General features: G+C 54.5%; 12 protein-coding genes across 12 annotated transcripts; 6 read left to right on the top strand and 6 right to left on the bottom strand.

Annotated features, from left to right (window-relative positions):
• Positions 1 to 90: 90 nt before the first annotated feature.
• CLAFUR5_13068 (uncharacterized protein) lies at positions 91 to 1,602 on the bottom strand (the record flags this gene model as incomplete). The annotated part of the gene is made up of 1 exon (XM_047912216.1): positions 91 to 1,602. One exon carries the CDS (start codon positions 1,600 to 1,602, stop codon positions 91 to 93), a length of 1,512 nt encoding a protein of 503 aa, XP_047768449.1.
• A 139-nt stretch (positions 1,603 to 1,741) lies between these two features.
• Positions 1,742 to 3,806, top strand: CLAFUR5_13069 (Polynucleotide 5'-hydroxyl-kinase grc3; the record flags this gene model as incomplete). The annotated part of the gene is made up of 2 exons (XM_047912217.1): positions 1,742 to 1,862; positions 2,026 to 3,806. The coding sequence occupies 2 exons, from the start codon at positions 1,742 to 1,744 to the stop codon at positions 3,804 to 3,806; spliced, it is 1,902 nt and encodes a 633-aa protein (XP_047768450.1).
• Positions 3,807 to 3,942: 136 nt separating this feature from the next.
• CLAFUR5_13070 (uncharacterized protein) lies at positions 3,943 to 4,487 on the bottom strand (the record flags this gene model as incomplete). The annotated part of the gene is made up of 2 exons (XM_047912218.1): positions 3,943 to 4,296; positions 4,350 to 4,487. The coding sequence occupies 2 exons, from the start codon at positions 4,485 to 4,487 to the stop codon at positions 3,943 to 3,945; spliced, it is 492 nt and encodes a 163-aa protein (XP_047768038.1).
• Positions 4,488 to 4,945: 458 nt separating this feature from the next.
• CLAFUR5_13071 (uncharacterized protein) lies at positions 4,946 to 5,383 on the top strand (the record flags this gene model as incomplete). The annotated part of the gene is made up of 2 exons (XM_047912219.1): positions 4,946 to 5,002; positions 5,066 to 5,383. The coding sequence occupies 2 exons, from the start codon at positions 4,946 to 4,948 to the stop codon at positions 5,381 to 5,383; spliced, it is 375 nt and encodes a 124-aa protein (XP_047768037.1).
• Positions 5,384 to 5,549: 166 nt separating this feature from the next.
• Positions 5,550 to 6,238, bottom strand: CLAFUR5_13072 (uncharacterized protein; the record flags this gene model as incomplete). The annotated part of the gene is made up of 3 exons (XM_047912220.1): positions 5,550 to 5,872; positions 5,944 to 6,122; positions 6,189 to 6,238. 3 exons carry the CDS (start codon positions 6,236 to 6,238, stop codon positions 5,550 to 5,552), a joined length of 552 nt encoding a protein of 183 aa, XP_047768036.1.
• Positions 6,239 to 6,478: 240 nt separating this feature from the next.
• On the bottom strand, positions 6,479 to 9,739 carry CLAFUR5_13073 (uncharacterized protein; the record flags this gene model as incomplete). The annotated part of the gene is made up of 1 exon (XM_047912221.1): positions 6,479 to 9,739. One exon carries the CDS (start codon positions 9,737 to 9,739, stop codon positions 6,479 to 6,481), a length of 3,261 nt encoding a protein of 1,086 aa, XP_047768035.1.
• Positions 9,740 to 10,141: 402 nt separating this feature from the next.
• CLAFUR5_13074 (uncharacterized protein) lies at positions 10,142 to 12,763 on the top strand (the record flags this gene model as incomplete). The annotated part of the gene is made up of 2 exons (XM_047912222.1): positions 10,142 to 10,329; positions 10,381 to 12,763. 2 exons carry the CDS (start codon positions 10,142 to 10,144, stop codon positions 12,761 to 12,763), a joined length of 2,571 nt encoding a protein of 856 aa, XP_047768034.1.
• Positions 12,764 to 14,043: 1,280 nt separating this feature from the next.
• CLAFUR5_13075 (uncharacterized protein) lies at positions 14,044 to 14,465 on the top strand (the record flags this gene model as incomplete). Its single annotated transcript, XM_047912223.1, has 2 exons — positions 14,044 to 14,092; positions 14,155 to 14,465. The coding sequence occupies 2 exons, from the start codon at positions 14,044 to 14,046 to the stop codon at positions 14,463 to 14,465; spliced, it is 360 nt and encodes a 119-aa protein (XP_047768033.1).
• Positions 14,466 to 15,929: 1,464 nt separating this feature from the next.
• Positions 15,930 to 17,552, top strand: CLAFUR5_13076 (uncharacterized protein; the record flags this gene model as incomplete). The annotated part of the gene is made up of 1 exon (XM_047912224.1): positions 15,930 to 17,552. One exon carries the CDS (start codon positions 15,930 to 15,932, stop codon positions 17,550 to 17,552), a length of 1,623 nt encoding a protein of 540 aa, XP_047768032.1.
• Positions 17,553 to 18,815: 1,263 nt separating this feature from the next.
• CLAFUR5_13077 (uncharacterized protein) lies at positions 18,816 to 19,768 on the top strand (the record flags this gene model as incomplete). The annotated part of the gene is made up of 3 exons (XM_047912225.1): positions 18,816 to 19,081; positions 19,134 to 19,601; positions 19,654 to 19,768. The coding sequence occupies 3 exons, from the start codon at positions 18,816 to 18,818 to the stop codon at positions 19,766 to 19,768; spliced, it is 849 nt and encodes a 282-aa protein (XP_047768031.1).
• A 239-nt stretch (positions 19,769 to 20,007) lies between these two features.
• CLAFUR5_13078 (Levanase) lies at positions 20,008 to 21,969 on the bottom strand (the record flags this gene model as incomplete). The annotated part of the gene is made up of 1 exon (XM_047912226.1): positions 20,008 to 21,969. One exon carries the CDS (start codon positions 21,967 to 21,969, stop codon positions 20,008 to 20,010), a length of 1,962 nt encoding a protein of 653 aa, XP_047768040.1.
• Positions 21,970 to 23,019: 1,050 nt separating this feature from the next.
• CLAFUR5_13079 (Calcium/calmodulin-dependent protein kinase cmkB) lies at positions 23,020 to 24,296 on the bottom strand (the record flags this gene model as incomplete). Its single annotated transcript, XM_047912227.1, has 2 exons — positions 23,020 to 23,984; positions 24,041 to 24,296. 2 exons carry the CDS (start codon positions 24,294 to 24,296, stop codon positions 23,020 to 23,022), a joined length of 1,221 nt encoding a protein of 406 aa, XP_047768039.1.
• Positions 24,297 to 25,308: the final 1,012 nt, after the last annotated feature.

A 25,308-nucleotide genomic window follows, 5' to 3' on the forward strand; every position in this document is an offset into this window, starting at 1 on the left:
CACGTCGGTGTGAGAGGCCATGGGTAATAGGCGATCTTTGTGTGTCGGGGCTGCCGCTAAACGCACCTCAGACGAGCTTCACCAAGACCCTCAAAAAGACTTCTCCAACCCACTCTCACCCTCCTTCGCTCTCTTCTTCGCCTCCTTCTTCAGCCTCTTCTGCTCCCTCCTCCTCGCCTTCTCCTCCGGCGTCTCATCCTCCTTCTCCTGCGACCTCTCACTCTCCTTTGACACCACCCTCTCCAATCCATCCTCCTGCTTCTTCTTTTTCTTCTTAGACGACGGCGGCGGCATCGAGTCACCATTAACCATCTCCACATCGCCATCGATCAGGTTCTCGCTCTTCCGCCTCTTCTTGTCTTTCTTCTTGCTCTTTTCCGTAAGAGCAGTTTCTGGCTCGTCCGCGGCGCCATGGGCACCAAGAGTCTTGGGGAATTGGAAGCCTTTGTTTGATGATTGCTGGCCTTCGTCGTCGCTCGAGCCCGACATCATTCCTGGGTCTCCTTTGCCGAAGCCTGGTGGTTTGTATCGCATCTTGAGTCCTTTTGGTTGCGGCCGTATGTCACTCACAGGCGCCTGAGCGATGTCTGCCGCTGCATTACTGCCAGTGTTGAGGTCTGCCTGCTTCTTGCTCAGATTCGGTAGCTCGATCTTTTGTTGAAGGCGTAATGTCCGATCAACATTCTGTCCAGCATGCTGGAAACCTGCATCGCCCGGTAGCAGGACGTTCGAGAACTTCGTGTCGTAGCTTGTATCCTCGTCAAGGACGTAGTCTACATCCTTGTAGTTTAGCACCGGCGTGCCATTCGATACTGCGTCCAGAGCGACTTCGGTGATTGTCTTGATGGGTACGTTTGAAGGTGCAGTGATGTGCCATATCTGCTTTCCTGCTAAGTTCTTCTTCGAAAGGTGCGAATCGGAGTCAGGAATTTCGACGTCGAAAGATGAGTATCCCGAGGGCGGCTCGAATGGCTTTGCGGGTATGCTTTGCAGCGAGGATTGCTGCTGTTGGGCCAGCGCAGGCTGCTTGTCCTTTGGGGTGGCTGCTCTCGCCGCCGCTGCTGATTTCTCTGCCTCTGACTCTGCACTGCTCTCTTCCTCATCGGACGAAGGCGGCGAGGCAGCTTTCGTAGTTGTTGTCTTTGCCTTCTTCGCTTGTGGCTTCTCAGCCTCTGCCTCTTCGTCTGAGCTTCTGGACTCCTTCCCAGACGACTCTTCCTCTTCAGCCTTTCGCTTCACGCCATTCACCTTCGGGGGTACGCCCTCGGGCTTCTTGGGCACAACCTTCGTTGTCTCTTCTGCAGAACTGGACTCTTCGCTTTCGCTGCTGGGAGGTGAGACTGCCTTGCTCTTCTTCGTGCTTTCCTTCTTCGTTGTGGACTTTGGCGTGGGTTTCTTCGGTGTAGTCTTCTTTGGGACAGGTGCTGGTTCGTTGTCGCTGTCCGAGTCTGCTATTCGTTCCTCGCTGAGGCCGGAGGACTTCGAGGTCGCTTTTGTGGACTTGGCAGGTTTGGCGTTTGTGGACTTGGCAGGTTTGGCGTTTGTGGTTGAAGCATCCTTCTTCTTACTCGATGAGGGCTTCGCAGCCTTGTCTTTGGCCATGGCTGGCTCTTTTACAGACATTGATTCAACACAGCTTGAAACATTGACATTGGCACGCGAAAAAGATGGAGCTCTGGATGCCTGAAAGTTCGCCGAAAATAGAATACCTACACGTACACCCATCTGCGTTGTTCTGAGCATGCTACATGTACACCATATGCGTTGTTCTGAATTATTTTCTATACAATTCAATCAAGCCAGCATCTCGCATAGCATGGCGCAAAAGAGATCGGCTCGAGAGGCTTGCTCAAAGCCGTCAGGTAAGGCAGACTACATCCATCTCGTTGGACGACCTCACCTCAGCAAGCGTCGATTCATAGCATTCTCTCTACCAATCTATGCCTGTCTCTACTACGCAGCGGCAATACTGGAGCCTCAACTGTGAGTCAGGAGGATCTTTGATCGAATGCTGATCGCCAGTAGTTCCGCTGAGCGCTGCTGCCGCTCTCAAGCAAGCCAGAGAAAAAGCTGCGCAACCCGAAGCAGAGCCGGACTCGCCCTCGCTCGCCACCGCGGTGGCTGCTGCACCCTACGATAGCGTGATCGACGGCGAAGATGCTTCATCAGACGGCGAAGCGATGGTTATCGACGCGCCTTCCAGCCCAGACAGACCACTATCAACATGGCGACCAACCAAGCAGAATGTGCTGCGGAGCGACAAGGAAGGCTATGAAGTCCGTCTGAAGGCAAATGACAGTGTCACGCTTGGGGGTGAGTACGATCTACACGTATCAAATGGTCTTGTCACCATTGCAGGAGCAACGCTACACCCGGCTTCTGGTGTGCAAAGAGTGCACGCGCTCCCCACTCAAGCACTACCTGCTGTGGTAGCGAGGAAAGCGTCTACTGTCAAGTTTAGCTCTGTGCCGTCGAGCGTCGACTGTCTGTCGCATTATTCTCCTCTTTATCGAAATACTGGCACCAGGGACAGCACAGGAAGGTCGTTCTCGTTTCTGTCCAGCTCGAACGACGATATCCTACAACGCCCACTAGCGCCACTTGACATAGATAACGACATTAGGAATGTCATCTCACGAATCGTGGCCAAAGCGACAGGAAACGGTCGAAATCGAATAATGGCAGTGGGAGGCAAATCTACAGGGAAATCGACTTTCAACCGTCTGCTTTGCAACACAGTTGTCACCTGGCCAGAGAAGCCGAATCTTTACTATCTCGACTTAGACCCAGGACAGCCAGAATTCGGGCCTCCTGGACAAATTTCTCTTGTTAAGGTGACGTCTCCATTGTTGGGACCTCCCTTGACCCACCCAGCATCGCCACGGTCGCATAGATTCCAGCGAATCAAATCGCATATCATCGCTGCGACATCCTTCAAAGACGATCCAGAGCTCTACGTTAGCTGTGCGAAGGAACTCGCGCGACACATACCTCCAACAGCTACAGTCATCGTCAACTCATGTGGCTGGGTCAACGGCTTGGGCGCCACAGTCCTGCTCGAGTTGACTACTGCGCTCCGCATCACCGATACGGTCCTGATACAACCAATCGATTCGGATCTCGAGGAAGCTATACGCAGGCAATCCCAATCAATACATGTCCTGCCGCGCCGCCAAGGCAGACTCACGACGCACAAATCACCTGCAGAGCACAGAGCGATGCAGACGATGGCCTACCTCCACCACAAACACAGCTCTTCGACAGACAGCATCAAGTGGGTTGACAAGAGCATCAACATGATACGACCATGGAAGGTCAGCTACGCCCACGAATCACTTGGCGTCACGGCAGTACTTTCGTATGGTCAAGCGCCACATCCAGACTTCCTCGCTGAAGTGTTGGACGGCTCGATAGTCGCGATCGTCGTGCTTGACGGGGGGTACACTCTCCAAGACGTACATCGCACTGTGGAGGAGCAGTTGCCATACAGTAGCGTCGAATCTATTGATCCAGAATGGAGTCATTGCGCTGGCATAGCGCTCGTGCGTGGTATCGACACCGAAGAGAAGGAGGTGCAGGTGGTGACACCTCTTAGCGAAACTGAAATTGCCGGGATCATGGACAAGCAAATTGTTCTGGTGCGAGGCGCTTTTGACTCCCCGGATTGGGCGTATACTGAGGATCTGCATGCTGCCGGTGATGCGCCTGATGACGAGCGGCCGTGGGTGAGACAAGGTGGGCAGGTCGGCATCGAAGGGGCAATCTGGAGGCTGCGGCACCCGCCGACTCGTGATCAGACCAGATGAGCTGGGCGCTGCTTCGAGGCAAACAGCATGTTCTCAGCTGCCGTCAGCTCATACTGGCATACAAGACCCTCACGAACCCGCGCGTCATGAGATGGACACACCAATCGAATCAGGGAAATCATCTTGTACATCACCTCTACCCTCCCCGACCCTCAATCTCCTGCACCTGTCTAAACCCACACCGAAACGCAACACTATCTCTCAGGTCAACGACAGCATGCTTACTCCCCACATACACTCCAGACACCACCCTCGCAATCTTATCCCTCACACCATCTTCACTTTGCGGCCTCTCAACTTTCGTCACGGTATACCTCCCCAGCTGCGTCTTGATTGGACACTCAACGCCTGGCGGAATTCCCGCCACGAAAGCATCACAGTCTTTCCAGTCCGCGAGCCAGACGGAGGGGACTTGTATGCGAAAGTTGTATTTCAGTTCGTACTTGAGGGACGAGGCTGCGCCGAGTCTGGCGGAGGGGATGGGCTCAATCTGGAGGGTGTGAGTCGGCGAAGATCCACGGGAGATGGAATTCGAGAGCTAACCTTGTAAACCACCATCCCTCGCAGGAAGTCTTCCGGGTCATCGTTAATCATCGCTATAGCGAGTTGTTTGGGCGTCAGGTCTGGGAGGATGGTGACTTTGGTCAGGTCGAAGGATTCTGTTGATAGGGTTGTAGACATGTTGGAGGTACGGATGTGGATGTGAATGTGAATGGTGATGTTGTGGGTGAGGAGGTGGCCATTGTTGCAGGCATTGCGACGACGAGGCAAAGCATAGCATGAGGCAAGAGCGTACGATCACGCGGAATCCGGCAGGGGCATGTTGATGTATGCTTGTGTTGGAAAGAGCGACTTGGGCGCGAACCTCACGGGGCTCACGTGCTTTGCTAGCCTTGCGTGCATTCACGGAGGGAGTAGGGAAGGTACATGTGAGAAGTTGCATTCACTCACGAGGAGATGAAGTGGAAGGGGCGAGTCTGTGCGTGCGCCTCACATGTTCTTATTTAACACATTACAACGATGCTGCTGCCCTTCTTCTCGACAAACACCACGCGCTACAGCCTCTCTGCACCAACGGCCGTCACCCACCAACTACCAACAATCACTAACCCAACGCACACATCACCACAACCACAACCATGACAACCCCAACAATAAACTACAAAGGCATGACAGAATCCTATTCAATCTTCTACGTACGTACTTCCACCTCCCTCCCCAATCCCCTCCTCTCACTAACATCCCCTCCCTCCCTCCAGATCGAAATCCTCATCCCCGACGGCTTCGGCTCAGGCGACGCTTACGCACTCCTCCTCGACCTCGTCTGCAAGCTCTACTCCCACAATCCAAAAGTCTTGCTGAGAGAGGTTGACGATCTCCCCTATGGTGCGCCGAGGGCTTTCTTCTGTGGTGTTCCGGAGCGGGGCGCGTGGCCGGGGAATGGTATTGCAGGCTTGGGGCTGGAGGAGGATGGGGAGGAGAAGGTGAGGGTTAGGAAGATATGGCCGTTGGGGGAGGGGCAGGGAGGGGGCGGGGAGGATGTGGATAAGGTGGAGGAGGGTAAGCGGAGTGTGTGAGGAAGGGATCTCTCGAGGTGTGGTAAGGATCTGGGGAGGTATGGAGCAGCGCAGATGCCGTCCTGCCCGAGAGTTTTCACAGCATGAAGCGCAACATTCGGAAGCCCATACATTCTAACCCCATCTCCCCTCCCTCCCCTCCTACCCCTCCCTCCCCTCTCCTACCCTACTTCAAAAACCCCGGCCCCCACTTATGATCCAACAACTTCGCCACCTTGCCCCTCTGCTCCTTCTCCTTATCCACCACCAATCCCTTCCCATTTCCGCTCACCACACTACTCCGTCTAGGCTCTGCTACACTACCCCTCCTCCCCTCTCCGAAATCTGGACTCTTCCGTCCCTCGTCCCTGCTACGACTTCGTCTCCGCTCGGCATCTTCGGCTCTGATCCAGCGTGTTGCGATCGGGGTGCTGGAGTTGTCGAGGGGGGAGGGGTCGGGTGATGTTGAGTCTGGCGAGTGGGAGTGTGATGTTGAAGTTGAGGTGGTGTCTGGAGGGATGGGTTAGGAAGAGGATATGGGATGTGACGGGGTGGTGTGGGATAGTGGGGGCGGCACGTACTGTTTGTTTTTGTTTGGGTTGTTTCGTCGTCTTTGTGGAGGTCTGACATTGTGGTAATTGACGGCGTGCTTGGGTCAGGTCGTAGTGATGTTGTGTAGTGTGAATCGTAGAACAGGCAGCGTGATTTGGCTTGGTATTTTGCAGCGCTTTCTGTCTGCTTTCTGGGGTGATGTTTCTGGCTGGACAGGTGAGCAGGAAGGTGTTTGAAAGACTATGTACCACTCCATCAACACATCTAGGCCTACCTTGAGCCTGTTATCGCGTCGCGTGCCCGTGGCGTGATGCATGTCTCCATCTCGCAAAGTGGCGGCCAAGCAGCTCACCCCAGCTTCTTCCACGTTTCCAGCCAATTTCCATACAATCGCCCCAGCGCCCGTATCTTCGCAACAACTCATTATCGAGGCTGTGTAGCACAGGGGACGTCCAAGTCTGGGCTCTGAAGTCTCGGCAGTGATTGCAGTCAATAGTCTAAGGTGTGCCATGGAGACTCCAAGGCTTATGTGGGTCGTTTGGCTCGGCGCTGCTCACCACCACGTCAGGCGCGCGGCGAGAAAGGGTCTCGGTGATGATGCTTTTTCGCAACATCATGCGCCAGGCGATAGTCGATGAATACGAGTTCTGATTCAGAGCTTGGCAGCTTCGTCGGATCGAAGCGCGTATCAGCAGCATACTCTTCCACCTCTGCATCCGTTGGCCAACCTTCCCACTCCTCAACCTCCTCAACGACCCCTCGCACAGCATCGATAAGTTCCGTTTCTGCTGGGCTGCGCAGAGCTGCTAGAATAGATGGTCGTGAATTTGGAAACTCGGCATCCACGACCTCCTTCTGCTTCGTGCTGTTTGCGAGCCAGCTCCTCTCAAGAAAGACCCTCAATGCGACGATGACCTTCCGCATCATGGCGGTACCGTTCCTGTCATGACTCTGTCGCTCCGCCAGCTCCTTCCAGTTGTCACGCATCCAGCGCACAGTAGTAAGTAGTCCATCGTAGTCGGCAAACCACCCGAGAGTACGGACGTAACCATGCAAGATAGCTGCACTGGGTACAACGAGCAATCTCGGCACATTTGCAGCGAGAGTAGCCTCCTGCGCATCCGTGACTGCGGGAGAAAGCGTCTCATCTTGCCCAACCAAGGCCCCGAATTCGCCTTTGAGACGGTTTTGGTGGCTTGGTCTGTTGCTTGGTCTTTTGCGTAGCAGAACCCTCATGTCCTCGCGCAGAACATTGAAAGGTCTGTCACATACCACGCCGGCTGCGTCATCGAGTACACTCTTCTGCAGGATCGCCCAGGCTGCGATAACCATGTTCTCGGTAGTCAAACAAAAGCTACGGAAAGCCAGAACATCGGGATCTAGATGGTTCTCTCTCATCAACACCAACAGACGACGGGCGATGCGATACGCGTTGATTGCACAAGCATGGTGCTCAATCTCTATTGGCAGCTTCGATGGAACCCAATGGTCACCACGGCTCTTCTGGTCAGCGGATTCTTTGATGTCAACGCTTTGCAATCGGGTCAAGAGTTTAGCTCGCGGCAACCAAGCTCTACTCATTGCAACGCGATTCTTTTTGTTCGTCAGCCCCTCCAGCAGGACTGACCACAATCTTCGATGCAATACAGGACGATCTCGAAGCAACTCGAGCGCACGAGTCATAAAGAGCGTAGGGTTCAAGCGGCCGTGTATCGCCCGGGCGTTCTCTTTCGCTAACGAAGAAGAAAGGCCCCAGTCTGGTTCTGCTGACGCTCGCCAAAGTGGTACACGTCCAAAGCGGGCAAAGACTTTCACGATTGCTCCATAGATGGCAGGCGGTATCTTCGTGATATCGCGAATGATGTTTGGGACGAGCACGCCAGTGATGTCCGGATATGTTGAGGAAGCGTCCTCAATGCGCTGTGCAGCTTCTTGCACTGTGGCGGCGTGCTGGATCAGAAATGCTAGGCAGTGTCCCTTGAAAGTCACCTTTTGCGATGTCAGTGTCCTGTAGAATTCGTCCACAGTGGGCGGCTTGGTGCGTGTGTATGTGTACAGATGAGTGGAAGGCGGTAGTGGTGCTATTTCGACAGTGTCACCAGGAAGCAAAGGCCATGCCTTGTCCGATCGAATATGTCGGCTGTAGTGGTTGCGGTGTCTGCCGGCCCGGTATGAACGATTCTCCTCGTCCCGCAATCTCGTCAGGATAGCCAGGTAGACAGCTTGGTCATGAGGCAGCTTTTGATCTTCCCAAGCAAGATAGCAAGCCCAAGCTTCCTGGATTGTGCGAGTACTAGAAATCTTGGCAGGCCAACCTTGTTCGTCCCGTAGATATCTCGTAGACATGCGTGCGCCCGGCTGTTCGTGCAGTGCACGCATCTGGATGGTAGGTGTTCCATCGGGATCCCAGCCTGTGTACAGCTGGGCGGTTCTCTCCCATTGCAGTGGACGATAGCCAGCTTCTTTCATTCGAGTCAGCGTAGCACCAGCTCTCGAGGTGCCATATTCTGCATCGATTGACGCGTCCATGGCCGTGCGGTCCACCTTCCATGGTGGCCAAGACAGCGCTTTCAACTCTGCCCACTGTATTTCGTTTGGGGTCTTCCTCTGGGAAAGCTGAATTCGTATGACGGCACGGTAGCCTTGACGGTCAATGTGGAGCGGCGGGTCATGCTCTGCCATGTAGCGCAAGATTGGCACTATCGCGGCTTCCTGGTGAGGATTGTCCTTGAAGGGCTGTATTGCTGTCGCGTATGAGACCAGGCCCATGATCTTGTTCAGCTCGTAGGTGACGGTAGAGAGTCCTTCCCGGTCGTAGGGCTGGAGAGTCTCGCGGTAGGCTAGATGATGCAGCATGAGCTCCACAGTGGCGCGCATGGATTGCGGCCACACCTCGCGAGCATGACGCAGCAAGCGGATGACAGCGAGGAGAATGGCATGTCGATCGTAGTCTGGGTGTGGAACAGATTGAGCTCGTTCCTTGAACATGATGGTGGCGAGGTTGATGAATGTTCGTAGCGCTCGAGCACCAATGTAGCTTCGCTTCAGGAGATTCAGGTAGACGAAGATGGGAAAGTAGTTGGAGCCACGGCTCTCGGAATATCGGGCCAACTTTTGGGCGGCGTCGAAGGAGTTCTGTGTGGTGACAATGTCTGCCAACGCTTCGATGTCTTGCAGCGTGAGACCTTTCCGCGCCAAGAAACGTGCATGTAGTGGCGCCAGTGCGAAGGGTGGTTCCCACTCGGCGGGCACGGAGTCGAGCGAGCGGGGTTTGTGACGGATGAAGTCGGCGAGGATGCGCTGCACTGAGACGTCGTGCAGTCGAGCATGTCGTTGGGCTTCAGCAAGCTTGTCTTGGTCGGCCCACGGGCCATAGTCTTGTGTTGGCGCGCGGCTCTGTGGATCGACGTAGGAATGGTCGGGCTTCCGTCGACGGTTCGAGGCATGCGGAGGTAGTTGAGCCGTCTCTTGCAGCGCCTCTGTCAAGTGGTCTGTCCTCGCTCGTCCGCGGAAGCGCGGTGGGCTGCTCTCGGTGAAGTGCCCTGCATCATATTCATTTGGGCCACTCCATCGCACTTGGACGGCGGCTTCCGATTCTGTGCTCGGCTTTGTGTCCGCGAAAGGCGTGAAGGGTTGGGTGTCATGGCCGTCTGGGTCGGGCTTGGTTGCACTCTTCTGTCGGCTCGAGGATGGGAGTGAGGACACGAAGGTGCGCGGTGGTAGTGGGAGGCCATGGCGATTGTTGTTGATGGGAGATTTGGCCGTGATGGTAGCGCGCACAGATCTCAGCTGCCTGCCCAGCGGCGTCAATGGCCCATGCTGCATGCAAGATGCAAGACAAGAAGGCGATGGAGAGGAAGACACGAGCACAGAGACGTCGAAGCTGCAATGGGAGAGAAAGCTTGCCTGCCTCCGTACGGTAGAAGTGGAGTATAGCTGGGGGCTAACTGCGGGAGCTCCCTTGCGTCCAACGTGTGTACATGTACTGTATACTGTACACCTAGGATTGGCCGATGGCCGAAGCGTGGCCCTTTCCGACACACAACCACCACTCCCTTCACCCGCACTCACCTCTACAATCCGTTGCATTTGGCCATATCTTGAGTACCAGTCCAGGGTTTTGCGACGGACATGAGTGCAGTGCGACACACGTGAGCAGCGTTGTTCCTCCTACGCGACCCCAGCCCCCAGCCCGAACTTCACGACGCCGACGCGCTCCAGTAAATCATGGCGCAACTCGCAATCAACGGCGACCATGCCCCGCCGACCCACCACGACACCGCCGACATCGACCTCTCCGACGCCGCGAACAACAAGCGCAAGCGCGAACATGCCGCTGACGTGTCCGAAGCCGCAACAACACTGCAATCGCGGACGAGGCAGATACAGAGGGACATACTACAGCTCTTGGAACAGTATGTGGACATGCCGTGAGATTCCACGCGGCGCAGACTGATCAGATACAGACACGACACCGAGCCATCATTCCTCAAGCACACCTTCACAAATGCTCCCTCCCATCAGCCACAGCAAAAGAAGGCCAGACTGTCCGAGCCAGCCAGCGAGGCCTCTACTATAGCCACAAACCTCGACCATGCCAGCTACACTACACTACACCAAATCAAGAGCGATGCCGCTGTCGTATGCGAACAGCTTGCGACCTCGATCCGTGCCAAGGCGAAAGACAGAGATGGTAATGCCGGTGGCAGGCCATCGGTGGATGACCTGAAACACCTACATAAGATCCACGCACTCGAGTCGCTGATCAGACATGTCGTGGACAAGGAGTCGCAGTACCTGGGTCTGCAAGAACGGCAGGCCAAGCCAACCAAGAAGGAGGAACTGGCGAATGGCCATCCTACAGACACCGGAACAGCAACAACGTCAGCCAGCAAGTCGGGCTCAGTGCTCACCCTCTTTGGCAATGCGCCCACCCCCAAGCAGCTCTTCTCGTCGATGCAGAACCCATCAGCTGCTCGTGGGGACTCGGCCGTTGAGAATGAGCTGCCCGTAGAGGAGATGAGCCTCCCGAATGGCATCACAGCTACCAAGGTCGTCGCAGGTCCGGTGGAGAGCAAGAAAGGCCCGACGTTGGAGGAAGCCTTTCCTCCGCCGTACAACTTGCCAGCACTCCAACCACCAAAAGCACACAAGAGGTCCTCCACCCGAGATCAGTCTGTCACGTGGGAATTTAAAGATCCAGTGCAAAGGAGCAAGAAAGGTGCAGGCTATACGGTGCAGTCCCTGACCGTGGGGAATTGGCTGGCCTATGGTGGTAAAGATGGCGCAGATGCCGACGCGACACGAGAGAAGAGAAAGCAGCGCGATCGTGCTCTTAGCAGCAGCGCCGGTGAGCCTGCACAACGACCTGACAAAGCCGCTCTGGAGGAAGCATTGGCCAAAGAAGAGGAGGAACTATTCCGAAGAGCGTACTCTAGTTTTGCGCCTTCTATGGACAACTCGAATGCCGTCGTACCCGAAGAGACCAAGAATCTGGTATGGTGGCACAAGACTGGTAACAAACGATTCAACGACAGCTTCGCGATCGATCCTGCACTGCTGGACGAGACTGAACCTTCAGTGGTGCCGTTCGAGAGTATCGATCACGATTCAGCGATTGAGGTCGATGATTTCGACAAGGTCATGGAAGACGTGGAGGCACTCGAGAGCGTCACGCCCGACCCAGAACCCGTCAAGTCAAAGACCGATGTTGAGCAAGTGCTGCAAAAAGTCTCCGAACTTCTCGAGACTCTCGCATCGTATCAACGGAACCGCACTGCTAGCCTTGCGACCTCGACAGCACCCTCGCGGACACCTCTATCACCTGCTCCGATTGTGGCATCGCAGCTGGGTAAGCCAGACGAGCCATCAGAGGAAGAAGTCAACACTTACTACAGCCTCCAACGCGAGATTGCCTACCTGGTCATGAAGCTTCCCCCTTACGCTGTAGCGAAGCTCGACGGTGATCAGCTGTCTGAGCTCGGCGTGAAGAAGCTCATCAAATTCCACACCAAAGACATTAAGGGTGTCATGGAGGAAGACTCGGTCACTCGGCTAGCAAAAGCACAAGCACTTGCCACAGCATCGAGCATTGCCAGCCTTGCTCGACCCAACTCATCAGCCGGACAGCATTACAGTACCACCGCAAACCGTACACCTGCGATCGGCCAGGCAGCCAACACACGCTACGGTCAACAATTTGGCGCGAAGACACCAGCATTGCCTCAGTTCCAGCGTCAAGCTAGCAACCCACTTTCGTACGGCACACCAACCGCGACCGCGCCACGACCGAATTACACCCAACCGAACCAGTACACCCGCCCAGGTGCGCCACAGGGTGGCTTTGGGTCCACTCCAGCTGGACAATTCTATCAGCGTCCAGCACAGACTCCAGGCGGATTCGGCGGTTTCGGCCAGACGTACCAGTCAACACCGCAATCACAACAACGCTACACGCCTCAGGCACAACCCCAATACCCGTTGCCACCGCGCTCAGTGGCGCAAACCGCCGCTGCGAACGCCGTTGGTTATCAGACTAACTCTTCGGCACAGCAACAGGCATTCCCACGCACCGCTTCGCCAGCCAAGCCAGCGGGCTTTCCTGCCGTCTCGATGGCACCGAACCCGATGCAGCAAGCGGGTCAGCAGCGCCCGGTCTACCCTATTCAGGCAGGCTCGGGCAGAGTAACGCCAAACAACTACCCATCGCAACCACACACACCCGTCAACGGCTTCAGACCGCCACCACAAACCTTGCAACCTCGACCAGCCAACACTACACCACAACCACCAAGCCAAGGACCACTTTCGACCGGAGCACCAGCAGCGCAAACGAATGGTACCTCGTAAGTTCCATTCGCTGGAGAGACAGAGTCTCGTCGCCTGCTTCCGAGTCAGAAGAGTTAACGTCTATTCTTATCAACAGGCCCGCCGCGCCACCTCCAGCTAGAAGCTCTACTTCCACACCCACGCAGGGCATGTCGCAGGACCCCGAGACTGGGACGTGGATGTGCGATTACTGCGAGGCTGTCCTGTCGCAGAGTGAGACTAGGGGTCATAAGTGTCAGGAGCTGAGGTGCAGGAAGTGTAACAGGCAGTATGTGTATCGGGAGGTTTTCAAGAAGCACCGGGAGACTTGTCAGGGTTAGGGATCTGATGAGGCGGATGGTGGGGTTGATGGTGGGGTTGATGGCGGGGTGGGTGATGGGGAAGGGAAAGGGGAGGGGGGAAAGAGTCTGGCACAATCGATGCGGGAGGCGAGGAGTTTCCACCGAGAAGATACTTCTCGCTCCGAGGGATAGGGATGTTTTTGGACTTGGGTCGAGGTGACCTTGGGTCTATGAGTGTTATTCTGTCGTTGTAGGATTCGTCTCGAATGGAGATGCAGTGTATGTGTCAGCCTGGCGGATGCCGGTCTCGTCTCATAAATCCTATGGGCGTGAGCACGCAGTGAGGTCCAAGCACGTCGCTTGCCAGACCTTGCTGCCCACGAAGCCCGAGCTGCAAACTCTCTTCTCCAGATCTTTGTCAGCTTCTTCATCATCCCGATCAAGACTTTTGCATCAGCACCAACAAAAGAAGGACTGTGCCACGCCTTCGACCTCTTCATGAAGATCACGCGAGCAAAGAACGCAGCAAGATTGATTGTGCTGTCCATCGTGACTGAGCGATTTACTGGCGGTGCTCGAGCGTGGCAGTGCACGATTCCTTGGCAGTCCATCGCTACCGTACGAGATGGACATGCAGCACTTTATGTGACTTCTGACGTCTTCGTCCGGCGGAACACAGCATATGGCAACTTATTACGGCTCTTTGATGCTGCCGGACTTCACAGCCACGGTGTTCCTTTGTTCTGCTGAGCGTTTTCGGCCATGCGCGATTTTTTCTCGTTTGGAGCTCAGCTTAGCTGTGTGACCCGAACGAGATGGAGATGGAGATAGCTATGATAGCTACGAAGAGGTGAGATAAAAGACGCAAAAGGCTTCGTTTGGGGCGAGGTTGGAGGGTTGATTTTCTTGTTTCGTCTTGTCTCGTGTATACGTTCTGGAGACTCGATTCTTGAGAGGCAGTAGTGCCAGGAAGTCCAGGGATCAAACCTGCAAAGACAGACAAAGTAAGACACACCAACTATGTCACAACGCCAGTATCAGCAATACCTCTCCGTCACCAACATATCCAGTAAGCCTCTCATCTCCCTCACAAGCAACGCCCGCCCTTCCAAACCTAACATATCCTTCCAGCCACCACAACTAGATCCAACGACAGACCAAGCATAGAATCCGTGCTGAGCAAAGACAAGACTTCAAACACACCGAGCTCAAGGCCGAGTTCAAGGCCAAGCTACGAAACCGAAGAATGGCTCTCCTACTCCTCCTACCCCTCTAGCATCAGCAGCAGACGTCGCTCGTCCTCAGGTGGTTCATGGTCGTACGACACGCACAGACTATCGCCTGAGGAGAGGAAGCTCAAGGAGAGTGGGCCTCTCGATGAGGTGAAGAAACGGAAAGCGGTGGAGAAGTTGATGGGGTATGGATGCATGAAGGGGATCTAGACCTTGTCATTGCATTGGGCCTTGCTGGAGCTGATCGATGTGGCGCCTCGGTGTACTCGTTGGTTGTGTTCAGCGCTGGCGAAGGAGGGATTTCTTGCCGATGATCATGCTGCAGAAAGCAATAAAACAAAGCATTCCACGAATGTCGAGCGTGCTGGTATGCGCTGTCGACAAAGTGAATCTTGTTCTTTGCCACCGAACGCGCGGCCGTGCCTTTGGAGGGAGTGATCATGTTTGGACCTACTGGCGCGTAGCTGCATAGCGCAGACTGGAGCAAGACATAGTAAGCTTTGGCGCCTCATGATGCGTAGGTAATTCCATGTTGCGCGAGCTGCGCTTCTAGGGACTCTCGAACAGGTTGCTGCTCGTTCATCATGGCAACGAACTTTGTCACCAGTCGCCGTGGTTCCGATCGATTGCTTGAGTCAGTTGCGTTGTTCGTGAGAGCGTTTGATTGAACATTCGATCTGTTCGATCTGTTAGAACTATGAGAACTGTTAGAACCCTGCTGACTACTCGGTCTATTGGTTCTATTCGATACATCCGATATATTCGATATGTCAGGATGCTATGACCTCGGCAGAGGCAACGTACATGTAGGTCATGGGTCCATCGTCATCATCATTCGAACGGCTGGGAGATATTCGTTCGACTCTTTTCTTTCCTGGCATGTTTCCGATATGACTCCTCTTACAGAAACCTGTTTTGTCGACGCTTGCACCCCTGCAATTCTGCACAATATCGATGATTTGCAAAGAAGTCTGCGTCAATAACCCACTTTTCTCACATTCCTCCAACCATTCCTCGGGAAAGATGTAGCAATGTGACCTGGCTGCAGCAATGTCTCTGCCAAAGCTGCCCATTGGGCGACACAGGAAAGCGGTCTGCAAGTTCCAGTCACAAAAAGTGGAGAACACAAGAATTATGACTATAGTTTTCAAACTCAATTCTGCGTGGTGAATGGTATAAGAAGAGGCATCTTTCCTCTCGTCTCCTGCTTCCCTTTCATGCACACCGCATCAGCTTGGACGTACATATAGACATAGACGAACATAAAACCTATAATGGCGTTAAGTCAGAACACGCTACAAAGACGAAAGAGTACTGTAGATGCTAACGCTACTGCATCCGTCTTTCGTGCTGGAAATATACCAGTCAGAAGGCTCGCGAATGGCTATCGAATAGTTGCTCCTACTGGAACATACCAACCTGTACAACCTCGTAGTGAGGAATTTCATAAAGCCATAGATGTCCATCCTAATAGAGGTGGAAGGCAGATCATCGTCACCGATGTGGCTACAGGAGCTGTCGAGGAGGCTCAACAGACCAGTAATGGACAGTCGGATGCTAGAGCTGGCGAACACAGCACGGAGACGTCTGTGGACAGTCCATTCTCCCAAATGTCAATCACAGAACAAGAAAGAGAGCGCCAGCCACCACAGCAGCAGCCCCCCGGCTGCCAACATGTTATGGAGTCGCCAGACCACAGCAGAGCCTGGAGAGATCAGAGAGATCAGACGGGAGTCACCTGAGACCAGAAGACGTGGGAAGCTGCCAATCCGAGACTCACCAAGGCCAACAGCGTGGCCGACTGTCCCGGCTTTCAATGACATAAATCAGATACTCCGCTCGGATGTAGTGCCTGAAAGTCCCCTCTTCTGCACGCCAAATGATACTCCAGGCGACTCCGCTATGTCTCCGGAGTCGATGGCCGTCGAAGAGCATATGAGAATCGTGCAGCAGCTAGAAGCGAGGCGTGATGCGGAGGATGGCCTGTATGAGCCGTCGCAGGCAGGCACCCCGGGCCAGTGGCTGAATCATCTTGCACAAGAGGAGCTGGATCGAGAAGCAGAAATGCTCTCTCGCGGAACCGTGCTCAACGAAAGCAGAAGGCGGAAGTTGGCGACTCGGGCTGAGTTTCCAGTTGCAGAGGCCGGAGTACCATCGTTCAACGAGACATCAGCGCCTGGAGCCGAAAGTACCGATTCTGGAGACGGATTCGCCATGGATCTCGAGCAGCAATCTCCACGATCTCCTCTGTCTGCTTCAGCGGACGGCCTGCCAACTTCCACCACAAAGCGTCGATCTCCAGAGCCACAAGAAGAGACTCCGCTGAAACGGCGAAAGCGAATCGAGAGAGTAGAAGGCCTTCTTCAGACAAGGCCATATGCCAGCTGTAAGGAGAAGGGCAAAGCCGAGCGCGACAGCTTACTTGACACGATCCAGCATCTTTGGCAGATACCATGCCATGCAGCAATTCCCAAGAATCTATGGGTCCACACCAGCAAAGGCACACGAGCAGAGCCTCGCGACTGGGCTACTCACCGAATCCTTGTGCCCATGAGAAGGCTTGCTGTCGCGACGCCTAGATATCCTGCTTTAGCTGTAACGGCGTTGAGGCAAGCCATCCATGAGCGAACCAGGAGAGTTCCGCATAGTCCGCCTAGGATTTACGGGGAAAGTGATCTCGATAGGGCATTCGAGATCGCTGAGGCCAGGCCAGTGTCGCCTAGCCAGACACTGGGAAGGTCTCAGGCTGCCGAGGTCGTAGAACAAGAAACACTCTCCGATGTCCTGCGGAGAACAGTCGAGCCGCGACGAAGCAGCATCTATCAGGCGACGCCGGAGCCTGCGGTGAATGAAGCGCCTCGAAACAGCGTCTTGCAATCATCGCCAGAGCCGCCAGAAGACTCGGACGGATCCGTCACCATTGCCAAGGTCGACAGTCCTCCAGTCTCTCCAACCCTATCCCACGTACCCATAAAAATCGAGTCCAGTCCTCCGGTCACCGCTCCAGCCAATCGTCTGCTCCAAGAACCGAGATCCAGGTACGAGGTGATGCAGATGGCTCCTCGTGACCTCTGGGACTTCCTCCGCGAGGCTGAGAAACGCCTGAAAGCTGCAGATGATGAGATGCTCAGAAGGATAGAGCCAACCAGCGCTAGGCCGGGTGAGCTGTCGGCGCTGAAACGTGATCAGTTGAAGAAGTATCGCAGCATTGCGAAGGCTGACGCCGAGCTTGCGGAGCAGGTGTGGGATAGGCTGGCGGAGAAGCAGAGTCAGGAGAATGCAATTGTCATCGATTGAATATGGTTGTATTCAATATTTGATGTGTGGCGGCCTGCGCTGAGAGCGATGGCGATTTGGACGTGATTGCGGTCAAGACGAGGAAGCAGCGCGGGTGCCGAATCTCGGGAACATTATGATCTCACATGTCAAGACCCACGGGCCACGGCCTTGTCTTGGAGGGTGTAGCTTTAGGTTAGTTCTAGTCTCAGCCACAGGACAAATTACAAACCACGGTTCCAATTTCATCTGCTTCTTGTCCACTGTTTGTCATTGCCATCATGCCTCGTCGTCAAATAAGTTACCGCTACTATACCAATACCGTCGATACTGGAGTGAAGAAGACTGTCAGCTCTACAAAATGTCTGAGCTGAGGCTGTGGACGGCGACGGACAGTTGAGACAGTTCTGAGGTTGTCCGATCTTGTATCTCCAAATGTTCAACGTCCCGGCTCTGGTCCTCTGGTGCTCTTCAAGCCTCTCCAAGCGATAACTCGGTTCCGTCTCCTCGATAGACCAGATCTATCGCTTGACAAATGGATTATGTACTGGTATACTGGATGCGCAGAAGGCAGAGGCGCAGCTGAGCCGTATGGCGTGTCCTCTCGCTGACTTCGACATATCTTGACGAGCTTCGATGCACATCTTTTTATGCTGCTTGAACATCAGCGATACGGTGCACGCTAATGGGAGATATCTTGATGCCCAACGGATCTGCCGATGCATACAACAACAATGGCAGCGCCGCAGCTGCCGTGCTCTGTCTTACACGCGGCTCGCTACTTCCACTCCCACCACGACTGGCCCGATTGTTGCAGAAAGCAGAAAGCAGGAGTAACACAGCATTCGAACAAGCTCGCGGTGCGGCACGTCTAGCGCCAGTACCACGTCTAACGCCAGTACCACGTCACCTCACAGCTCCAGGACGAACGCGCAGTCCACCCGTGCCTCGAACGACGCCTCTACACGCGGGCGCTTGCCGTGATGGCTGTTTGGCTTCGACATCTGCGCGAAACCTGATAGTGAGATGCCGTTGGCGCATCGCAGATTTGCTACACCGTCATGTTCGTGATTGACTTTCTGAGCGGGGACGTCCTTGCCTGCTTCGAGCCTTCCAGCCGAGGGTGCGCTCACTTTTGATCGAGCTCACCTGCCGTGTAAGTTCACTTCTTGTTATTTGTTTGTTCCAGACTTCACGTTTATCTGTCATATCAGACCATCAAAAGAACGACCAAGTCCCAATACAAAGAACCTCAACCCAAGTGCTACCACAACACACACCATAATGTCGAACAACAGCGGAGCTACCGACAAGGCCAAGGACTTTGGCGAGGAAACAAAGCAGGCCGGCCGTGAGCTTGGTCAGGAGGCCAGTGAGTTTGCTCAAGAGGCAGGCCAGACTGCGAAGAGGTACGGCAACCAGGCAGGCCAGACCGCGAAGGAGTTTGGTCAGGAAGCCAAGGAAGATGCAAAGGAGGCTGGCCGCAAGGTAGAGCGAGAGGCCAAGGATGCAGCAGACACCGTTGTTGCGAAGCTCAAGGAGGATGGCGTGTAAGTTGTGGATCAATCGCATGATGTAAGAAAATGCGCTGACCTTTCGTAGCGTCAATCCAGCAGGCCTCGCACTCTTCGGTTTCGGCGGTCTGTTCCTCGCTGCAGTACCAGTAACCAGCTGGATCGCCCAGAACGGCGGTCTGGTCGAGAAGGCAGTCAACGGCGTTATCAGCACCGTTGGCTTCCTTGGCTCCGCCGGAACCACCTCCACCATCCCACAGACTGGCAAGATCGCAGCACTCGCAGGTCTCTACGTCACTGTCACCTACGCTCTGACTGGCGCAGGCAGCGCTGCAGCAAAGGCCGCTGGTAACGAGAAGGGACTGGACAACAGGTACCCACGAAAGCAGGTCGCCAACCTCCAGGGTCTTCCTCTGCGTCTGTACTCGGCACACTCTAACCTGATGGAAATGTTCCCAGGGTGGGCCGTTACTGCTGCGTTGGCACAGGTCATGGCTCCAGGTGACCAGACTTTGATCAACTTGCTTGGTCTGCACGTCATCAGCAAGTGCTTCATGTGAGTCCTGCAATTGCTGATTCGATTAAGACTCTACTGACATTGTTGCTAGCTTCTACCCAGCATACGTCTTCAACGTCGATGCCCCACGCACTCTTGCTCACGTCATCGCGACCTCCAGCATCATCAACGTTGCCATGAGGCTCGCCAAGAAGCCATTGGTCTAAGCCTGAGGTGATCACGAATACAGAGATACCCAATTTCACGACAGGAGGACCATGCGGGGAGTGAGGATATGATTTTAATGATATGGAATGAAGGGACAGCCACCGAGGACAGAGCTAGTCTCTGTCACTTCGGTACGCCTCGATCTCGAGATGCATCACATGGTTAATAATGATATTTTGCGACTATACAGGTAATCTATGTACAATGTGCTACCAACTCGACTCATACACCAGCGTTTTCAGTTCCCCGTCCACCACGTGTAGTTGTTGGTCGGCTCAGCAGAGTCCCACACCAGCTGCGAGCTACTGTCAAGCGGTCTTTCAGGCCAAACATTCTTCGTTCCAACCCAGGCCTCGATGCTCTCAAATGTGACATTTGCGCCATCGGCAACATAAACACCATAACCAGTACTGCACTCCATGCTTGGGTAGATTCTCGCTGACAGTGCAAATCGCTCGTTGACATAGATTTCGGCGATCGAGCCGTCGAGGAAAATGTCTATAACTATCGCCTCAGTCTTGCCGTGGACTGTGTAGGGGTCGAAGTAGCCGGTTATGGTAGCGTTGTTGAACTCGACGATGTTACTGCTGTGAAGACGTTCGACGAGGATGGTATGGTTGGAGGGTTGATAGCTGACTGTGGTGTATTCTTGGCGGTCTGGGGAAGCTGCAAAGCGAAGGCCGAAGGGGCCGGTGAAGGAGCTTATGGTCGCTTTTAGTTCCATGTGGGACGAGGCTTGAGCGGCCAGGATCTCTGGGGAGGTATAGGTTGTGCAAGGGTAGGACTGGTGCTGCGCGCAGGAGCGGAGACCGTCCACGACATCGCAGAGAGGGCGAACGCCGAGGGTGCGTGCGATGCCATCGTCGCCGACTACTGAGGTTTTGGCCTCTTTGAGCTCAGTGGTGGCCTCGACGTTCTCAACCTCGTGCACGAAGAGTTCACGTGGAAGGGATAGAGCGCCTTGGAACCCTTGTTGTTGGGCACTGAAGAGACCACCAGCGCCAACAAAGTCTTCCTTGATCCAGGCATACTGGACGCGGCGGTTGTACTTGGTGTCGTTGAAGCTGCTGAGGGCGTAGCCACTGCCCCAGTCACCTGCGCCGCCGTAGCTGGGCGTGAAGTGAGCACTGCCGTTCTCGCGACGAGTGACCTCGCCGCCGTTCCAGAGAGCCCATTGTGCCGACTGGTGAAATGATACGTTCCCGCCTTCGGTACCCATGTTGACGAACCAGTGCTGGTTGCCCTTGCTGTCGGGAAGTGGGAAGAAGCCGGAGACTTCGAAGTTGAAGGCATAGGAGCCGGTCGATAGGACGGGACCAACAGATGTGTTCTTTGCAGGCTCCCAGAGTGCTCCGAGGAAAGTCCAATTCGTGAGATCAGATGTTGGTGCAGACCACAACGGCATTCTGGGGCCAACGCCCTTGATACCTGAGCCGAAGACAGCATAGTAATGTGGCTCAGATACTCCAAGGATGGCATCGAGCTCCGGGAGTGGCTCAAAGAATGGATCACGGAAACCAGTGACGTTCCAGTTCATCGGTGCCGTCTCCGTCGTGGCATCAATGACTGGGTTATCGGCATATTGCTCCCAAGTCTTACCTCCATCATGGCTAATCGCCAGACTCTGCGACTCGGTATGCGGTTGATAGTTGATCTGCCAGTTCGTAGGCAGATAGCTCACAGAAGTGTAGAAAGCAAGTAGATCACCGTTCACTTCGCCCTTGAGGTTCACAGGCTGTACAGTGCCAGAGAAGATACCCAGACCATCATATGCTTCCGGGAAGCTGCCATTGCCAGAAGGACTGAGGATGAGGGCGTCTCTACCCTTCCAGCTGCCACGATCCGTCCAGGTGATCAGGTCCTTACTTGTTGCGCTGCCCCAGGAGATGTTGCCCCAGTTGAAGTGCTCGGGGTGCCATTGGTAGGATAGGTGGTACTCGTCACGAGTCGGATCGTAGACAGCGCCGCAAGGGTCGTTCATCCAGCCGGCAGGTGCTAAAAAGTGGCTTTGAGGTCTCCATCGGGTGAAGAGGCTGTTATTGCGCATGGCTGTGACCTGATCTGCTGTTATCGAAGAACAGCTTTGGCCGTCCTGTGGTCCATGGTGTTGTGAGCCACCCTGCCCGTTACTGTTGCCGGGGCGTGCTGATGCAATTGCCCCTGCAGTGAGCAGTGCCGTCAGTTGAACGAGAGAATGCATGCTGAACGATGCAGAGAGAGTGACTGGCAAAAAGGCTAGCAGAAAAAGACAACCTGGGATCCTACGTTATATATCTTCGGCATCATCAGTCCCGGAAGAAAAGATCGAGTATGTAGGTGGTCCGACTTCTGTGCCGTCCAAGGATGTAGCAGAAAACCTCAAGAAACGTGCACGACCTGGGGGAAGGATCCAACCCTGCAGTTCCCCGCCGATGCTACTCCAGATGGAGGAAAGCTGGGGAAGCGGACCATCTGTTGCGCCCCCAGATACGGGCTATATCACATGGCAAGCCTATCGCATGGCACCGTTCTTTGTTGGAGGTAGCTTCAACAGGAAGGAGTGGTGGGAAGGAAGGAGGCGTGCAGTAGAGGCGGCATGATGTCGGTGTAGTCCAGGACCCCGGCGTCTGGCGGCATTGATTGTCGTGTGGTCAAGCTAGGATGGGCCTGCATGGCACGCCTTTCGTCGCTTTCGGAACTAAGGGAAATGAAGCGGGCGAGCGTGCGGAGAAGATCGAGTCTAGAGATGCAACCCACTGATACAATCCTACACCCACAGAACGTGTCCACCGTGTGGACAGATGGGCGGATATTCGCCCACGATGTCCACGAGCAGTGCACGGACAGTGCACGGACAGTGCACGGATACTATATGTGCCTAGATGCCTGAGATCTGGTCTATTCAGAGCCTTTCATGGCCAGCCTAGCATGCCGTGATGTCATCCGAATATGGACACGCGATGGCCACGCTGTGGGCAAAAGCGTGTACACAGCGATGAAATGAATCCACCAGTGTCACACCCCAAGACGCTAGAAGGCGTTAGAACGATTTTAGCTGCTTTCCGTGAGTGAATTTGAGCCCAAGAAACCGGGTACTTAAGTAGTCATTGAACATTACTCTTGGCCATTCGTTTGCAGTGCAAATATGCCTTGCGAGCTTGGCTGCTCATATGCTCTGGGTATCAAGAGCGAAAGTGCCGCGTAACAGAACGTCCACCTCGTTTTCCGCAATTCTTTCATGCTGGACGGCCGTCGATTCTTCTCACTTATCTTATGCTGCTTGTCCTTGCTGTTTATTCTGCCAAAGACCTGCAATGGCCTGTTGCTGCCGCTTCTGCTGCTCCTCAATCTGTGCTTGTGTCTGTCCCTTGGCATTGCCTCTTGGGTCCATCGAGTCGACAGGTTGAACAGCCTCGGGGTGGGGAGCATCTCTCATATCAACGTCCTCGTCTGCGGGCTTTATCTCGTCTGAGATCGACTTGGCCGCGGCCGCCTTAAGAGGCTCTGGGTTCATGGACATTGAGCCGTCCATCATGCCCATACCTCCAGCTCGAAGCTGGTTGATCGCGCGAACCGTATCGATTGCTTTGTGCAGAGTTCGCCGAGCATTGAAGTTCTGCTTGACAGTAGGCAGCAGATCTTCGTCGCCACGACCACTTTCTGGGCCGGCAATCCATTCGTGCGTAAGAGCTTCGTGTGCTGTCATACGCTTGGTTGGGTCAATCGTGAGGCATCGCTTGATGAATTGTCGTGCAGACATGCTCACGCCGCGCCAGTATTCGATAGGTGTAAAGCTGTAGTCCGCGACAAGAATGGCTTGCATCTCTTCCAGATTGCTGTCCCTGTCGAAGGGAGTGTATCCACAGAGCAAGAAATATGTAATGACACCAATCGCCCACACATCTACAGGCTTACCATGTCCACTCTTCTTGAATATCTCGGGTGCCATGTATCCTGGCGTACCGCATGTAGTCGTCAAAACGTGAAACTGCTCTTCATCCATGATACGGGCAAGACCAAAGTCGGCGAGAAGAAGATCTGCGTTGTCTTCGGGCGTTCGGAAGAGGAGGTTCTCTGGTTTGAGGTCGCGATGTACAATGCCATGGTCGTGAAGGTATGCTACTGCTGAGAGAGTAGCTCTGATCAGGTCGGCAGCGTCAGACTCGTAGTATGAACCTTTTCGGCATATGCGATCGAACAGCTCGCCGCCAAGGGCAAGATCTGTGACAAGGTAGACTTTGCGACAACCATATCAGTACGGCATACGATCTTTCGCACAGAGAGATCCTCACGATTGTTCATTGTCTCGAAGTAATCGGCCAACGTCAAGATGTTTTGATGCCCCATTGACACTCTCTTGAGCACTGCAATCTCATTCCGGACCATGTGTTCGCGCCCCGCCATGAGGCGCTTGTTGATGACCTTCGCCGCATAGTATCGTCCAGTATCGATGTGAACGCACTCTTTCACTACACTGTAGGAGCCAGCTCCAAGTGTCTTGCCGGTCTTGTATCGGCACGGCTGAACTTGAGGTTGTTGCGCAGCCATGCTGGAACGATTACTAGCTCTTGCTGGGGGTCGCCGTGAGACTTGGTCAGATGGGCAGGACTTTTCAAGGACGGACGAGAAGATACAACTGTGAGCGAGCGTGGTCGTGGACGTTGATCATGAAGAGCTCCTGACTGATGGCATGGGTCAGGCAGGTTCGTGCTTGAGGTTGCGGCTGACATGTGCCGAAGTGGGGTCTCAAGCGACACGTTGGCGTGATGCATCAGTCAGCCACTTCGCGTTCTGGACTTTCGATGCGTGACCATCTTGCGGACGAGCTGTACTTTTGTACGGATCGTGTTGTTGACATTGCGAGATGCGAGTGTCGGTCCTGCTATGAGCGGCTCGGATGAGGAAGACGGCATGCCGAGCACGAACTATGGAGCAGGTACGACCAAAACATCGGAGACGTTGCTTGGAGAGGAGGAGGTATCGTTGACTCTGGACAGTTTCACGAAGTGCGGGCGTGCATGTCGTTGGCATGGATCACTATGATACCGCCTTCGATCACAAAGCTCTGTAGACAAGACCTTGACGCATGCATGCAATCGGAGCACAAAGTATTCACACGATTCACAGGTTCGCATATAGAATTTATCTTCAGATCTCTTTAAGTGCCGTACACCGTCTGTGATCATATTGCCATGGCCCGGACCAACAATCGGGTGAAATGCCATGTTGTCGACGGTCTGCTCTCTGAAACGAAAGGGAGACGCCAGATCCAGTCCAGTCTTACGTCAGCGGGACGATTCGCAGCAGTCTCCTGCTTCACAACGACGGCGCAGGCAAGAACTCGGCATGGACAGGCAACGCAAGGGGTTGGAAACGACTTTTTTGATTAACGACGATCTTTACCGTGTTGCTGTACCTCGCAGAATACCGTCTTGAAGAAGTCCCGGGTGGCTCGACGCGAGACTTCGACGGCACCACAGCAAGGGATGCTGAACGATGAATTTGAAGTCGTCGCAACGCATTCTGTGCCATCCAAGGCGCCGTACATGGCTCACTCTGA

The sequence above is a fragment of the Fulvia fulva genome, chromosome 11, assembly GCF_020509005.1.
Source record: "Fulvia fulva chromosome 11, complete sequence".
Classification (NCBI taxonomy): Eukaryota; Fungi; Ascomycota; class Dothideomycetes; order Mycosphaerellales; family Mycosphaerellaceae; genus Fulvia; species Fulvia fulva.